This window comes from Pseudophryne corroboree, chromosome 8, assembly GCF_028390025.1.
Source record: "Pseudophryne corroboree isolate aPseCor3 chromosome 8, aPseCor3.hap2, whole genome shotgun sequence".
Lineage (NCBI taxonomy): Eukaryota > Metazoa > Chordata > Amphibia > Anura > Myobatrachidae > Pseudophryne > Pseudophryne corroboree.
This window is the reverse complement of record NC_086451.1, coordinates 22,191,814-22,209,070: the sequence shown is the minus strand read 5'-3', so window position 1 is coordinate 22,209,070 and position 17,257 is coordinate 22,191,814. Positions and strand designations below refer to the sequence as shown.

At 48.5% G+C, this 17,257-nt stretch overlaps 1 protein-coding gene across 4 annotated transcripts in view; it reads left to right on the top strand.

The window, feature by feature from the left end:
• SYCE1 (synaptonemal complex central element protein 1) overlaps positions 1 to 17,257 on the top strand; it is an 81,942-nt gene that overhangs the window by 46,531 nt on the left and 18,154 nt on the right. Inside the window, exon 1 of one of the 4 annotated variants that reach the window (XM_063936053.1) lies at positions 9,126 to 9,278. The exons of the other annotated variants lie outside the window; for them this stretch is intronic. Within the exon in view, the coding sequence (XP_063792123.1) occupies positions 9,256 to 9,278 (23 nt within the window). The 5' untranslated portion in view covers positions 9,126 to 9,255. Of the gene's footprint in view, positions 1 to 9,125; positions 9,279 to 17,257 lie in introns of those variants that run through there. 4 annotated transcript variants of the gene reach the window in all.

Sequence of the window (17,257 nt, the reverse complement as noted above, 5' to 3'; positions counted from 1 at the left end):
GTAGAACTGTGTAGAGAGTGCAGAGTTTACTAGTGACTGACCACAGTGACCACCAGACAGTGCAGTTTTATTTAATATATCCGTTCTCTGCCTGAAAAAAACGATACACAGTGACTCAGTCACATACCATATCTGTGTGCACTGCTCAGCCCAGTGTGCTGCATCATCTATGTATATATCTGACTGTGCTCAGCTCACACATCTTATAATTGTGGGGGAGACTGGGGAGCACTGCAGTGCCAGTTATAGGTTATAGCAGGAGCCAGGAGTACATATTATTATTAAAATTAAACAGTGCACACTTTTGCTGCAGGAGTGCCACTGCCAGTGTGACTGACCAGTGACCTGACCACACTGACCACCAGTATAGTTAGTAGTATAGTATACTATATTGTGATTGCCTGAAAAAGTTAAACACTCGTATCTGACTGTGCTCAGCTCACACATCTTATAATTGTGGGGGAGACTGGGGAGCACTGCAGTGCCAGTTATAGGTTATAGCAGGAGCCAGGAGTACATATTATTATTAAAATTAAACAGTGCACACTTTTGCTGCAGGAGTGCCACTGCCAGTGTGACTGACCAGTGACCTGACCACACTGACCACCAGTATAGTTAGTAGTATAGTATACTATATTGTGATTGCCTGAAAAAGTTAAACACTCGTCGTGTGACTTCACTTGTGTGGTGTTTTTTTTTTAATTCTATAAAAAACTCATTCTGCTGACAGACAGTGTCCAGCAGGTCCGTCATTATATAATATATACCTGTCCGGCTGCAGTAGTGATATATATATATTTTTTATATCATTATTTATCATCCAGTCGCAGCAGACACAGTACGGTAGTTCACGGCTGTAGCTACCTCTGTGTCGGCACTCGGCAGTCCGTCCATAATTGTATACCACCTACCCGTGGTTTTTTTTTCTTTCTTCTTTATACATACATACTACTACTACATCTCTTTATCAACCAGTCTATATTAGCAGCAGACACAGTACAGTACGGTAGTCCACGGCTGTAGCTACCTCTGTGTTGGCACTCGGCAGTCCGTCCATAATTGTATACCACCTACCCGTGGTTTTTTTTCCTTTCTTCTTTATACATACATACTACTACTACTACATCTCTTTATCAACCAGTCTATATTAGCAGCAGACACAGTACAGTACGGTAGTCCACGGCTGTAGCTACCTCTGTGTCGGCACTGGGCAGTCCGTCCATAATTGTATACCACCTACCCGTGGTTTTTTTTTCTTTCTTCTTTATACATACATACTACTACTACTACATCTCTTTATCAACCAGTCTATATTAGCAGCAGACACAGTACAGTACGGTAGTCCACGGCTGTAGCTACATCTGTGTCGGCACTGGGCAGTCCGTCCATAATTGTATACCACCTACCCGTGGTTTTTTTTTCTTTCTTCTTTATACATACATACTACTACTACTACATCTCTTTATCAACCAGTCTATATTAGCAGAAGACACAGTACAGTACGGTAGTCCACGGCTGTAGCTACCTCTGTGTCGGCACTGGGCAGTCCGTCCATAATTGTATACCACCTACCCGTGGTTTTTTTTTCTTTCTTCTTTATACATACATACTACTACTACTACATCTCTTTATCAACCAGTCTATATTAGCAGCAGACACAGTACAGTACGGTAGTCCACGGCTGTAGCTACCTCTGTGTCGGCACTGGGCAGTCCGTCCATAATTGTATACCACCTACCCGTGGTTTTTTTTTCTTTCTTCTTTATACATACATACTACTACTACTACATCTCTTTATCAACCAGTCTATATTAGCAGCAGACACAGTACAGTACGGTAGTCCACGGCTGTAGCTACCTCTGTGTCGGCACTGGGCAGTCCGTCCATAATTGTATACCACCTACCCGTGGTTTTTTTTTCTTTCTTCTTTATACATACATACTACTACTACTACATCATCTCTTTATCAACCAGTCTATATTAGCAGCAGACACAGTACAGTACGGTAGTCCACGGCTGTAGCTACCTCTGTGTCGGCACTCAGCAGTCCATCCATAATTGTATACTAGTATCCATCCATCTCCATTGTTTACCTGAGGTGCCTTTTAGTTGTGCCTATTAAAATATGGAGAACAAAAATGTTGAGGTTCCAAAATTAGGGAAAGATCAAGATCCACTTCCACCTCGTGCTGAAGCTGCTGCCACTAGTCATGGCCGAGACGATGAAATGCCAGCAACGTCGTCTGCCAAGGCCGATGCCCAATGTCATAGTACCGAGCATGTCAAATCCAAAACACCAAATATCAGTAAAAAAAGGACTCCAAAACCTAAAATAAAATTGTCGGAGGAGAAGCGTAAACTTGCCAATATGCCATTTACCACACGGAGTGGCAAGGAACGGCTGAGGCCCTGGCCTATGTTCATGGCTAGTGGTTCAGCTTCACATGAGGATGGAGGCACTCAGCCTCTCGCTAGAAAAATGAAAAGACTCAAGCTGGCAAAAGCAGTAGCACCGCAAAGAACTGTGCGTTCTTCGAAATCCCAAATCCACAAGGAGAGTCCAATTGTGTCGGTTGCGATGCCTGACCTTCCCAACACTGGACGTGAAGAGCATGCGCCTTCCACCATTTGCACGCCCCCTGCAAGTGCTGGAAGGAGCACCCGCAGTCCAGTTCCTGATAGTCAGATTGAAGATGTCAGTGTTGAAGTACACCAGGATGAGGAGGATATGGGTGTTGCTGGCGCTGGGGAGGAAATTGACCAGGAGGATTCTGATGGTGAGGTGGTTTGTTTAAGTCAGGCACCCGGGGAGACACCTGTTGTCCGTGGGAGGAATAGGGCCGTTGACATGCCTGGTGAAAATACCAAAAAAATCAGCTCTTCGGTGTGGAAGTATTTCACCAGAAATGCGGACAACAGGTGTCAAGCCGTGTGTTCCCTTTGTCAAGCTGTAATAAGTAGGGGTAAGGACGTTAACCACCTCGGAACATCCTCCCTTATACGTCACCTGCAGCGCATTCATAATAAGTCAGTGACAAGTTCAAAAACTTGGGCCGACAGCGGAAGCAGTCCACTGACCAGTAAATCCCTTCCTCTTGTAACCAAGCTCACGCAAACCACCCCACCAACTCCCTCAGTGTCAATTTCCTCCTTCCCCAGGAATGCCAATAGTCCTGCAGGCCATGTCACTGGCAATTCTGACGAGTCCTCTCCTGCCTGGGATTCCTCCGATGCATCCTTGCGTGTATCGCCTACTGCTGCTGGCGCTGCTGTTGTTGCTGCTGGGAGTCGATGGTCATCCCAGAGGGGAAGTCGTAAGCCCACTTGTACTACTTCCAGTAAGCAATTGACTGTCCAACAGTCCTTTGCGAGGAAGATGAAATATCACAGCAGTCATCCTGTTGCAAAGCGGATAACTGAGTCCTTGACAACTATGTTGGTGTTAGACGTGCGTCCGGTATCCGCCGTTAGTTCACAGGGAACTAGACAATTTATTGAGGCAGTGTGCCCCCGTTACCAAATACCATCTAGGTTCCACTTCTGTAGGCAGGCGATACCGAGAATGTACACGGACGTCAGAAAAAGACTCACCAGTGTCCTAAAAAATGCAGTTGTACCCAATGTCCACTTAACCACGGACATGTGGACAAGTGGAGCAGGGCAGGGTCAGGACTATATGACTGTGACAGCCCACTGGGTAGATGTATGGACTCCCGCCGCAAGAACAGCAGCGGCGGCACCAGTAGCAGCATCTCGCAAACGCCAACTCTTTCCTAGGCAGGCTACGCTTTGTATCACCGCTTTCCAGAATACGCACACAGCTGAAAACCTCTTACGGCAACTGAGGAAGATCATCGCAGAATGGCTTACCCCAATTGGACTCTCCTGTGGATTTGTGGCATCGGACAACGCCAGCAATATTGTGTGTGCATTAAATATGGGCAAATTCCAGCACGTCCCATGTTTTGCACATACCTTGAATTTGGTGGTGCAGAATTTTTTAAAAAACGACAGGGGCGTGCAAGAGATGCTGTCGGTGGCCAGAAGAATTGCGGGACACTTTCGGCGTACAGGCACCACGTACAGAAGACTGGAGCACCACCAAAAACTACTGAACCTGCCCTGCCATCATCTGAAGCAAGAAGTGGTAACGAGGTGGAATTCAACCCTCTATATGCTTCAGAGGTTGGAGGAGCAGCAAAAGGCCATTCAAGCCTATACAATTGAGCACGATATAGGAGGTGGAATGCACCTGTCTCAAGTGCAGTGGAGAATGATTTCAACGTTGTGCAAGGTTCTGATGCCCTTTGAACTTGCCACACGTGAAGTCAGTTCAGACACTGCCAGCCTGAGTCAGGTCATTCCCCTCATCAGGCTTTTGCAGAAGAAGCTGGAGACATTGAAGGAGGAGCTAACACGGAGCGATTCCGCTAGGCATGTGGGACTTGTGGATGGAGCCCTTAATTCGCTTAACAAGGATTCACGGGTGGTCAATCTGTTGAAATCAGAGCACTACATTTTGGCCACCGTGCTCGATCCTAGATTTAAAACCTACCTTGGATCTCTCTTTCCGGCAGACACAAGTCTGCTGGGGTTGAAAGACCTGCTGGTGAGAAAATTGTCAAGTCAAGCGGAACGCGACCTGTCAACATCTCCTCCTTCACATTCTCCCGCAACTGGGGGTGCGAGGAAAAGGCTCAGAATTCCGAGCCCACCCGCTGGCGGTGATGCAGGGCAGTCTGGAGCGACTGCTGATGCTGACATCTGGTCCGGACTGAAGGACCTGACAACGATTACGGACATGTCGTCTACTGTCACTGCATATGATTCTCTCAACATTGAAAGAATGGTGGAGGATTATATGAGTGACCGCATCCAAGTAGGCACGTCACACAGTCCGTACTTATACTGGCAGGAAAAAGAGGCAATTTGGAGGCCCTTGCACAAACTGGCTTTATTCTACCTAAGTTGCCCTCCCACAAGTGTGTACTCCGAAAGAGTGTTTAGTGCCGCCGCTCACCTTGTCAGCAATCGGCGTACGAGGTTACATCCAGAAAATGTGGAGAAGATGATGTTCATTAAAATGAATTATAATCAATTCCTCCGCGGAGACATTGACCAGCAGCAATTGCCTCCACAAAGTACACAGGGAGCTGAGATGGTGGATTCCAGTGGGGACGAATTGATAATCTGTGAGGAGGGGGATGTACACGGTGATATATCGGAGGATGATGATGAGGTGGACATCTTGCCTCTGTAGAGCCAGTTTGTGCAAGGAGAGATTAATTGCTTCTTTTTTGGGGGGGGTCCAAACCAACCCGTCATATCAGTCACAGTCGTGTGGCAGACCCTGTCACTGAAATGATGGGTTGGTTAAAGTGTGCATGTCCTGTTTTGTTTATACAACATAAGGGTGGGTGGGAGGGCCCAAGGACAATTCCATCTTGCACCTCTTTTTTCTTTTCTTTTTCTTTGCGTCATGTGCTGTTTGGGGAGGGTTTTTTGGAAGGGACATCCTGCGTGACACTGCAGTGCCACTCCTAAATGGGCCCGGTGTTTGTGTCGGCCACTAGGGTCGCTTATCTTACTCACACAGTCAGCTACCTCATTGCGCCTCTTTTTTTCTTTGCGTCATGTGCTGTTTGGGGAGTGTTTTTTGGAAGGGCCATCCTGCGTGACACTGCAGTGCCACTCCTAGATGGGCCCGGTGTTTGTGTCGGCCACTAGGGTCGCTAATCTTACTCACACAGCTACCTCATTGCACCTCTTTTTTTCTTTGCGTCATGTGCTGTTTGGGGAGGGTTTTTTGGAAGGGACATCCTGCGTGACACTGCAGTGCCACTCCTAAATGGGCCCGGTGTTTGTGTCGGCCACTAGGGTCGCTAATCTTACTCACACAGCTACCTCATTGCGCCTCTTTTTTTCTTTGCGTCATGTGCTGTTTGGGGAGGGTTTTTTGGAAGGGACATCCTGCGTGACACTGCAGTGCCACTCCTAAATGGGCCCGGTGTTTGTGTCGGCCACTAGGGTCGCTTATCTTACTCACACAGTCAGCTACCTCATTGCGCCTCTTTTTTTCTTTGCGTCATGTGCTGTTTGGGGAGTGTTTTTTGGAAGGGCCATCCTGCGTGACACTGCAGTGCCACTCCTAGATGGGCCCGGTGTTTGTGTCGGCCACTAGGGTCGCTAATCTTACTCACACAGCTACCTCATTGCGCCTCTTTTTTTCTTTGCGTCATGTGCTGTTTGGGGAGGGTTTTTTGGAAGGGACATCCTGCGTGACACTGCAGTGCCACTCCTAAATGGGCCCGGTGTTTGTGTCGGCCACTAGGGTCGCTAATCTTACTCACACAGCTACCTCATTGCGCCTCTTTTTTTCTTTGCGTCATGTGCTGTTTGGGGAGGGTTTTTTGGAAGGGACATCCTGCGTGACACTGCAGTGCCACTCCTAGATGGGCCAGGTGTTTGTGTCGGCCACTAGGGTCGCTTAGCTTAGTCATCCAGCGACCTCGGTGCAAATTTTAGGACTAAAAATAATATTGTGAGGTGTGAGGTATTCAGAATAGACTGAAAATGAGTGGAAATTATGGTTTTTGAGGTTAATAATAATATGGGATCAAAATGACCCCCAAATTCTATGATTTAAGCTGTTTTTTAGGGTTTTTTGAAAAAAAACACCCGAATCCAAAACACACCCGAATCCGACAAAAAAAATTCGGTGAGGTTTTGCCAAAACGCGGTCGAACCCAAAACACGGCCGCGGAACCGAACCCAAAACCAAAACACAAAACCCGAAAAATTTCAGGCGCTCATCTCTAATAATAAGCCGCTCCTTACAGCACAGGTATTCATCTAGATGGTATGTACAATGCTTCATTCAGTCCAGACAGTGACCATATTAATGTTACATTGTGTATATCGCCAAAACAGTCCCCCAGAGAGGTCCGCGGGGTACCATGATGCCAGTCGCTGGTATATATTTGTGTTTTTAAAGTTAAATTGTGAGTGCAATGTATATTAAAATGTTATAACTTGTGCTGAGCTATCTGCACTACTGGTCTTTTTTGTTTTTCCCTGAGTGCAACTACAATGCCGCCTACAGAACACTGAAGGGGGATTATATTCTGTCGTCTATGAAGGATATTCCGCACAGATGTTTTTTTTTTTAAATGTGTAAACAAGATTTTGCGCATCAGAATGTTATTGAATATTGTATTTCAAGGCCTGGGTGAGCGACATTTGCTGCATTAGTCCTGTTGTATTGCGCAAAGGTACAATTCTATTTGTTAATTGTGCAGGCTCATTGGGGCTAATGTACTAACTACTAAGCCTTGGAGAGGGATTAAAGTGGAGAGAGATAAAGTACCAGCCAATCAGCTCTTAACTGCCATGTTACGGTCTGTGTTTGAAAAATGACAGTTAGGAGCCGATTGGCTGGTCGTTTCTCTCTCTCTCTCCACTTTAATTCTCTCCTTGCGGCGCCCAGGAATCAGCATAAGCCATTATACAGCTAAGCCCGCCTCCCGGCCAATAGCAGTCCGTGGGCGGGCTTAACTCCATAATGGAGTATGCTGATTCACGGGCGCCATGCACGCTGCACGGCTGTCCCCGGGAAATCAGGAGGTAGTATGCACGGAAATCTTCCAGGGTATCCAGCGCTGTCAGCATACCACTGAAGCGGTTAATCTATATTCCGTGTATAAACAGCCATTATACGATGGCTGAGGTTCACCAAGTGCATCACCACGATCGTCCTCTACTGCTAGGGACACTTTTATTCTGTTCTTGCTCCCATCATGCTTAGGGCCTGATTCAGTTCTGCAGACATTGCCAATGCCGGATGCAGTGGTGCAACTGTATTCTGCGCATGGGACTGTTGCACTGCGAACAGTTAGACACGTGGTCTCAGAAATATATTGGAAAAGTGGATGCATTTGGAAGGTGACAGGGAGGCGGCTTTGTGCAGGGAGATGATCCGCCATATTGGTGGATTATGGCGCTGTCACAGAGATGTTGGTGATAGTGGTTGCGTACACAGAAGTTTAGCGGTATCTCAGTGTCTGCGGACGGTGACATTGGACGTGCCAGTCCTTGTGCATTTGGACGCATGGATGTACACCGGGGAAGGACTTTGTATAAAGCTGTAGACAGGCCAAGTGAAGACAAGTGAAGTTTCCCATAGCAACTAAATAACCTCTTGGCTGAATTTTGCAGACTGTGCTAGATAAATTATAGGTAGCGGCTGGTCGGTTGCTATGGGAAAATTCTCCACTTTTTCTGTCACAAAGGTTTGATACTTCCCCCCTTGGGTGAGAATAACCTATGGTAATTATACTATATGGACCAAGAAAGGCAAATTGCAAGGTACAGTATAAGAATGTGCAAAATCGGGACACAATAAGCCACGTCCCTGAATCACCCCGACCACTTAAGGTGGCCATACTGTGCAGTTAGTGGCCTCAGTAACCTATTATCACTATCGGCTGATCAGAGCGGTAATTACAGTGAATGGCCACAGCCGAGCCCCAATTATCACTCAGTCAGCCATATTGTTTCAGCGTGCCCAACGGATGCGACGGCTCCGATTAACAGAGACAGGCCAATTATCTGACAGTGTATGGCCACCATTCTACCCAGGGAGGATGAGAATGCAGCCTATGACATCACTAAGAGTCAGTGACATCACTAGACCGCCTTGTGGGGAGTACAAAGATGGCATCCATCTCCCGGGCTGGCCCAATATTCATAACAATGTAATTACATAAGAACCAGCCTGACCACTGATTGCTAATTAGTGTATTCTCACACAGTCCCCTGCATGGCTGCCTGCACTTGGGTACATTTACAGAGCCCCTGTGCATGCACCGCCATTACCATGTGACTGTCAGCTTATATTTTGGGGCAAATACACATCATAAACCCCCATCACAGGGAAACAGGCCACACAGTAGCCATGCTGGAGGCTGATAGGGAAGAGTGAGATCATTTATGTCTATGTATAAGGCAGGGGAAGGCACATGGTGCTGCAATCAGCACTCAGCTGCACATGTCTGTGCTCCCATTCCAGTGAGAAGCAGCCGATTGCAGATGCAGAGCTCAGCAGAGGGGGCGGGGGTAACTGCTCCTTAGGAGGAGACAGGATCATCACACAGACAGACGTGTGCTCCCAGGCCAGGGAGAAGCAGCCGATTGCAGAGCTGTGCAGAGGGGGCGGGGCTAACTGCTCTTTAGGGGGAGACAGAGGATCACACAGAGATGTCAGACCAGGCTGAGAGCAGGTGGGGTGATGGGGGTGGTTGCCCTGGGTGATCTCAGGTAGCTGCAGATGAGGGGGGGGGGGGGGGGCAGCCTAGGTGCTGGATAAAGCAGAGAGATGGACCTTGAGGGGGTGAGGATGATGACATGGGGGTCAGTCTAGTAAAAGGGCCAAAATACAATAAAATTGACTTAAAATATCACTGCAGTCATAGGACAGGTCTGTGCGGTATTATAGTGTTATCCGTCATGCACAGCACAAATGCATCTTGGAATTGTTAGTTACAGATTTCTGTATATATATATATTTCTCTGACGTCCTAGTGGATGCTGGGAACTCCGTAAGGACCATGGGGGATAGACGGGCTCCGCAGGAGACTGGGCACTCTAAAAGAAAGATTAGGTACTATCTGGTGTGCACTGGCTCCTCCCACTATGACCCTCCTCCAGACCTCAGTTAGATTTCTGTGCCCGGCCGAGCTGGATGCACACTAGGGGCTCTCCTGAGCTCCTAGAAAGAAAGTTTATTTTAGGTTTTTTATTTTACAGTGAGACCTGCTGGCAACAGGCTCACTGCAGCGAGGGACTAAGGGGAGAAGAAGCGAACCTACCTGCTTGCAGCTAGCTTGGGCTTCTTAGGCTACTGGACACCATTAGCTCCAGAGGGATCGACCGCAGGACCCCTCCTTGGTGTTCGTTCCCGGAGCCGCGCCGCCGTCCCCCTTACAGAGCCAGAAGCACGAAGATGGTCCGGAAAATCGGCGGCAGAAGACTTCAGTCTTCACCAAGGTAGCGCACAGCACTGCAGCTGTGCGCCATTGCTCCTCATGTACACCTCACACTCCGGTCACTGATGGGTGCAGGGCGCTGGGGGGGGGGGGGCGCCCTGAGCAGCAATAAAAACACCTTGGCCGGCAAAATAATCACAATATATAGCCCCAGAGGCTATATATGTGATAAATACCCCTGCCAGAATCCATAAAAAAGCGGGAGAAAAGTCTGCGAAAAAGGGGCGGAGCTATCTCCCTCAGCACACTGGCGCCATTTTCTCTTCACAGTGCAGCTGGAAGACAGCTCCCCAGGCTCTCCCCTGTAGTTTGCAGGCTCAAAGGGTTAAAAAGAGAGGGGGGGCACTAAATTTAGGCGCAATATTGTATATACAAGCAGCTATTGGGAAAAATTCACTCAATATAGTGTTAATCCCTAAATTATATAGCGCTCTGGTGTGTGCTGGCATACTCTCTCTCTTTCTCCCCAAAGGGCTGTGTGGGGTCCTGTCCTCAGTCAGAGCATTCCCTGTGTGTGTGCGGTGTGTCGGTACGGCTGTGTCGACACGTTTGATGAGGAGGCTTATGTGGTGGCAGAGCAGATGCCGATAAATGTGATGTCGCCCCCTGTGGGGCCGACACCAGAGTGGATGGATAGGTGGAAGGTATAAACCGACAGTGTCAACTCCCTACATAAAAGGCTGGATGACGTAACAGCTGTGGGACAGCCGGCTTCTCAGCCCGCGCCTGCCCAGGCGTCTCAAAGGCCATCAGGGGCTCATAAACGCCCGCTCCCTCAGATGGCAGACACAGATGTCGACACGGAGTCTGACTCCAGTGTCGACGAGGTTGAGACATATACACAATCCACTAGGAACATCCGTTACATGATCCCGGCAATAAAAAATGTGTTACACATTTCTGACATTAACCCAAGTACCACTAAAAAAGGGTTTTATGTTTGGGGAGAAAAAGCAGGCAGTGTTTTGTTCCCCCATCAAATGAGTGAATGAAGTGTGAAAAAGCGTGGGTTCCCCCGATAAGAAACTGGTAATTTCTAAAAAGTTACTGATGGCGCACCCTTTCCCGCCAGAGGATAAGTTACGCTGGGAGATATCCCCTAGGGTGGATAAGGCGCTCACACGTTTGTCAAAAAAGGTGGCACTGCCGTCTTAGGATACGGCCACCTTGAAGGTACCTGCTGATAAAAAGCAGGAGGCTATCCTGAAGTCTGTATTTACACACTCAGGTACTAGACTGAGACCTGCAGATAGTGCTGCTGCAGCGTGGTCTGTGACCCTGTCAAACAGGGATACTATTTTGCGAACATAAGAGCATATTAAAGACGTCGTCTTATATATGAGGGATGCACAGAGGGATATTTTGCCGGCTGGCATCCAGAATTAATGCAATGTCCATTCTGTCAGGAGGGTATTAGAGACCCAACACTGGACAGGTGATGCTGACTTTAAAAGGCACATAGAGCCTTATAAGGGTGAGGAATTGTTTGGGGATGGTCTCTGGGACCTCGTATCCACAGCAACAGCTGGGAAGAAAAATTTTTACCTCAGGTTTCCTCACAGCCTAAGAAAGCACTGTATTATCAGGTACAGTCCTTTCGGCTTCAGAAAAGCAAGCGGGTCAAAGGCGCTTCCTTTCTGCACAGAGACGAGGGAAGAGGGAAAAAGCTGCACCAGTCAGCCAGTTCCCAGAATCAAAATTCTTCCCCCGCTTCCTCTGAGTCCACCGCATGACGCGGGGGCTCCACAGGCGTAGCCAGGTATGGTGGGGGGCCGCCTCAAAAATTTCAGCGATCAGTAGGCTCGCTCACAGGTGGATCCCTGGATCCTTCAAGTAGTATCTCAGGGGTACAAGCTGGAATTCTCCCCCCCGCCGTTTCCTCAAATCTGCCTTGACGACAACTCCCTCAGGCAGGGAGGCTGTGCTAGAGGCAATTCACAAGCTGTATTCCCAGCAGGTGATAGTCAAGGTGCCCCTACTTCAACAAGGACGGGGTTACTATTCCACAATGTTTGTGGTACCGAAACCGGACGGTTCGGTGAGACCCATTTTAAATTTGAAATCCTTGAACACATACATAAAAAAATTCAAGTTCAAGATGGAACCGCTCAGGGCGGTTATTGCAAGCCTGGAGGAGGGGGATTACATGGTATCCCTGGACATCAAGGATGCTTACCTACATGTCCCCATTTACCATCCTCACCAGGAGTACCTCAGATTTGTGGTACAGGATTGCCATTACCAATTCCAAACACTGCCGTTTGGACTGTCCACGGCACCGAGGGTCTTTACCAAGGTAATGGCAGAAATGATGATACTCCTTCGAAAAAAGGGAGTTTTAATTATCCCGTACTTGGACGATCTCCTTATAAAGGCGAGGTCCAAGGAGCAGTTGTTGGTCGGAGTAGCACTATCTCGGGAAGTGCTACAACAGCACGGATGGATTCTAAACATTCCAAAGTCACAGCTGGTTCCTACCACACGCCTACTGTTCCTGGGGATGGTTCTGGACACAGAACAGAAAAAAGTGTTTCTCCCGCAGGAGAAAGCCAAGGAGCTGTCATCTCTAGTCAGAGACCTCCTGAAACCAAAACAGGTATCGGTGCATCACTGCACACGAGTCCTGGGAAAAATGGTAGCTTCTTACGAAGCAAATTCCATTCGGCAGGTTCCATGCAAGAACCTTTCAGTGGGACCTCTTGGACAAGTGGTCGGGATCGCATCTTCAGATGCATCGGCTGATAACCCTGTCTCCAAGGACCAGGGTATCTCTACTGTGGTGGCTGCAGAGTGCTCATCTTCAAGAGGGCCGCAGATTCGGCATACAGGACTGGGTCCTGGTAACCACGGATGCCAGCCTTCGAGGCTGGGGGGCAGTCACACAGGGAAGAAATTTCCAAGGACTTTGGTCAAGTCAGGAGTCGTCCCTACACATAAATATTCTGGAACTGAGGGCCATTTACAATGCCCTAAGTCTGGCAAGGCCTCTGCTTCAAAACCAGCCGGTACTGATCCAATCAGACAACATCACGGCAGTCGCCCATGTAAACCGACAGGGCGGCACAAGAAGCAGGATGGCGATGGCAGAAGCCACAAGGATTCTCCGATGGGCGGAAAATCACGTCTTAGCACTGTCAGCAGTGTTCATTCCGGGAGTGGACAACTGGGAAGCAGACTTCCTCAGCAGACACGACCTACACCCGGGAGAGTGGGGACTTCATCCAGAAGTCTTCCAACTGTTGGTAAACCGTTGGGAAAGGCCACAGGTGGACATGATGGCGTCCCGCCTAAACAAAAAACTAGATATTGCGCCAGGTCAAGGGACCCTCAGGCAATAGCTGTGGACGCTCTAGTGACACCGTGGGTGTACCAGTCGGTTAATGTATTCCCTCCTCTGCCTCTCATACCAAAGGTACTGAGAATAATAAGAAAACGAGGAGTAAGAACGATACTCGTGGTTGCGGATTGGCCAAGAAGAGCTTGGTACCCAGAACTTCAAGAAATTATATCAGAGGACCCATGGCCTCTACCGCTCAGACAGGATCTGCTACAGCAGGGGCCCTGTCTGTTCCAAGACTTACCGCGGCTGCGTTCGACGGCATGGCGGTTGAATTCCGGATCCTAAAGGAAAAGGGCATTCCGGAGGAAGTCATTCCTACGCTGATAAAAGCCACTAAAGAAGTAACCGCAAACCATTATCACCGTATTTGGCGAAAATATGTTGCGTGGTGTGAGGCCAGGAAGGTCCCAACAGAGGAATTTCAGCTGGTTTCTGCACTTCCTACAGTCAGGAGTGACTATGGGCCTAAACTTGGGTTCCATTAAGGTCCAGATTTCGGCTCTGTCGATTTTCTTCCAGAAAGAACTGGCTTCACTGCCTGGAGTTCAGACGTTTGTAAAGGGAGTGCTACATATTCAGCCCCCTTTTGTGCCTCCTGTGGCACCTTGGGATCTCAACGTGGTGTTGAGTTTCCTAAAATCACATTGGTTTGAGCCACTTAAAACTGTGGATTTGAAATATCTCACGTGGAAAGTGGTCATGTTATTGGCCTTGGCTTCGGCCAGGCGTGTGTCAGAATTGGCGGCTTTGTCATGTAAAAGCCCTTATCTGATTTTCCATATGGATAGGGCAGAATTGAGGACTCGTCCCCAGTTTCTCCCTAAGGTGGTATCAGCTTTTCACTTGAACCAACCTATTGTAGTGCCTGCGGCTACTAGGGACTTGGAAGATTCCAAGTTACTGGACGTAGTCAGGGCCTTAAAAATTTATATTTCCAGGACGGCTGGAGTCAGGAAAACTGACTTGCTTTTTATCCTGTAGGCACCCAACAAAATAGGTGCTCCTGCTTCTAAGCAGACTATTGCTCGCTGAATTTGTAGCACAATTCAGCTGGAGCATTCTGCGGCTGGATTGCCGCATCCGAAATCAGTAAAAGCCCATTCCACGAGGAAAGTGGGCTCATCTTGGGCGGCTGCCCGAGGGGTCTCGGCTTTACAACTTTGCCGAGCTGCAACTTGGTCAGGGGCAAACACGTTTGCTAAATTCTACAAATTTGATACCCTGGCTGAGGAGGACCTTGAGTTCTCTTATTCGGTGCTGCAGAGTCATCCGCACTCTCCCGCCCGTTTGGGAGCTTTGGTATAATCCCCATGGTCCTTACGGAGTTCCCAGCATCCACTAGGACGTCAGAGAAAATAAGATTTTACTCACCGGTAAATCTATTTCTCGTAGTCCGTAGTGGATGCTGGGCGCCCATCCCAAGTGCGGATTGTCTGCAATACTTGTATGTAGTTATTGCCTAACTAAGGGTTATTGTTGAGCCATCTGTTGAGAGGCTCAGTTATATTTCATACTGTTAACTGGGTATATTATCACGAGTTATACGGTGTGATTGGTGTGGCTGGTATGAGTCTTACCCGGGATTCAAAATCCTTCCTTATTGTGTCAGCTCTTCCGGGCACAGTATCCTAACTGAGGTCTGGAGGAGGGTCATAGTGGGAGGAGCCAGTGCACACCAGATAGTACCTAATCTTTCTTTTAGAGTGCCCAGTCTCCTGCGGAGTCCGTCTATTCCCCATGGTCCTTTCGGAGTTCCCAGCATCCACTACGGACTACGAGAAATAGATTTACCGGTGAGTAAAATCTTATTTTATATATATATACACATACATACACATGTACATGCTAAAGCTATCTTACATTTGTGGACAGACCTGAGTGTGTATACTCACCACTATGCGCCACTTTGCTTCATAGCCGTCGTTATTATTGGTGCGCAGGAGATGAGTCAGAAAACAGGCGTGATTACACTCTGCATAGCCCTCACTTGCGCCTATATGCCCTCTATCCGCCTTCACTAAACTTAGTTTATGCGTGAACACCCCACAAGCTTAGATGCGACTCTGTTGCGTATGACCCTCCATCGCCTAAATACACTGGGCTCCGGAGCGTGAGCAGTGCGACAATACGCAAAATCCATCTGCAAAATTGGCTTGTGTTCAACTCTGCATCAGCCCCTATGTGTGAAGAATAATGCAGTAAGCATGCTAGAGGTAGCAGTACATAAGAACATTGCTTGCACTGAATTAATAAGCAACAAACTACATGATACCCATAATTTACCCAGAATACCATTTCTCTAACGTCCTAGTGGATGCTGGGGACTCCGTAAGGACCATGGGGAATAGACGGGCTCCGCAGGAGACAGGGCACTTTAAGAAAGAATTTGGATACTGGTGTGCTCTGGCTCCTCCCTCTATGTCCCTCCTCCAGACCTCAGTTTGAATCTGTGCCCGGACGAGCTGGGTGCTACTTAGTGGGCTCTCCTGAGCTTGCTATAAGAAAGTATTTTGTTAGGTTTTTTTTATTTTCAGAGAGATCTGCTGGCAACAGACTCTCTGCAGCGTGGGACTGAGGAGAGAGAAGCAAACCTACTAACTGCGGATAGGTCCTGCTTCTTAGGCTACTGGACACCATTAGCTCCAGAGGAATCGTACACAGGATCTCACCCTTTGTCGTCCGATCCCGGAGCCGCGCCGCCGTCCCCCTCGCAGAGCCGGAAGACAGAAGCCGGTGAAAGAAGCAAGAAGACTTCAAAATCGGCGGCAGAAGACTCCAGTCTTCACTGAGGTAGCGCACAGCACTGCAGCTGTGCGCCATTGCTCCCACATTAAACCCACATACTCCGGTCACTGTAGGGTGCAGGGCGCAGGGGGGGGCGCCCTGGGCAGCAATTAGGACCTCTTGGCAAAAGTTGGACATATATACAGTTGGGCACTATATATATGCATGAGCCCCCGCCATAATTTTACACAGAAACGCGGGACAGAAGCCCGCCGCTGAGGGGGCGGGGCTTCTTCCTCAGCACTCACCAGCGCCATTTTCTCTCCACAGCTCCGCTGAGAGGAAGCTCCCCAGGCTCTCCCCTGCAGATTCACGGTAGAAGAGGGTAAAAAGAGAGGGGGGGGGGGCACATAAATTAGGCGCAAAAACATATACAGCAGCTACTGGGTTAACACTAAGTTACTGTGTGATTCCTGGGACATATAGCGCTGGGGTGTGTGCTGGCATACTCTCTCTCTGTCTCTCCAAAGGGCCTTGTGGGGGAACTGTCTTCAAAAAGAGCATCCCCTGTGTGTGTGGTGTGTCGGTACGCTTGTGTCGACATGTTTGACGAGGAAAGCTATGTGGAAACAGAGCGGGAGCAAATGAATGTGGGGCCGCCGCCGACACCTGATTGGATGGATATGTGGAAGGTTTTAAATGATAATGTTAATTCCTTGCATAAAAGGTTGGATAAAGCTGAAACCTTAGGACAGTCGGGGTCTCAGCCCATGCCTGATCCTATGTCGCAGAGGCCGTCAGGGTCTCAGAAGCGCCCACTATCCCAAATTGTTGACACAGATATCGACACGGATTCTGACTCCAGTGTCGATGGCGATAATGCAAAGTTACAGCCTAAATTGGCTAAAGCCATCCGTTATATGATTATAGCAATTAAGGATGTATTGCACATCACAGAGGAAACCCCAGTCCCTGACAAGAGGGTTCATATGTAGGGGGAAAAAAGGCAGGTGGAATCTCCAGAATAAAAAACTGCAGATTTCCAAACGGATGCTTATGGCGTATCCCTTCCCGCCAACGGACAGGTTACGCTGGGAATCCTCCCCTAGGGTGGACAAAGCTCTCACACGCTTATCCAAGAGGGTAGCCC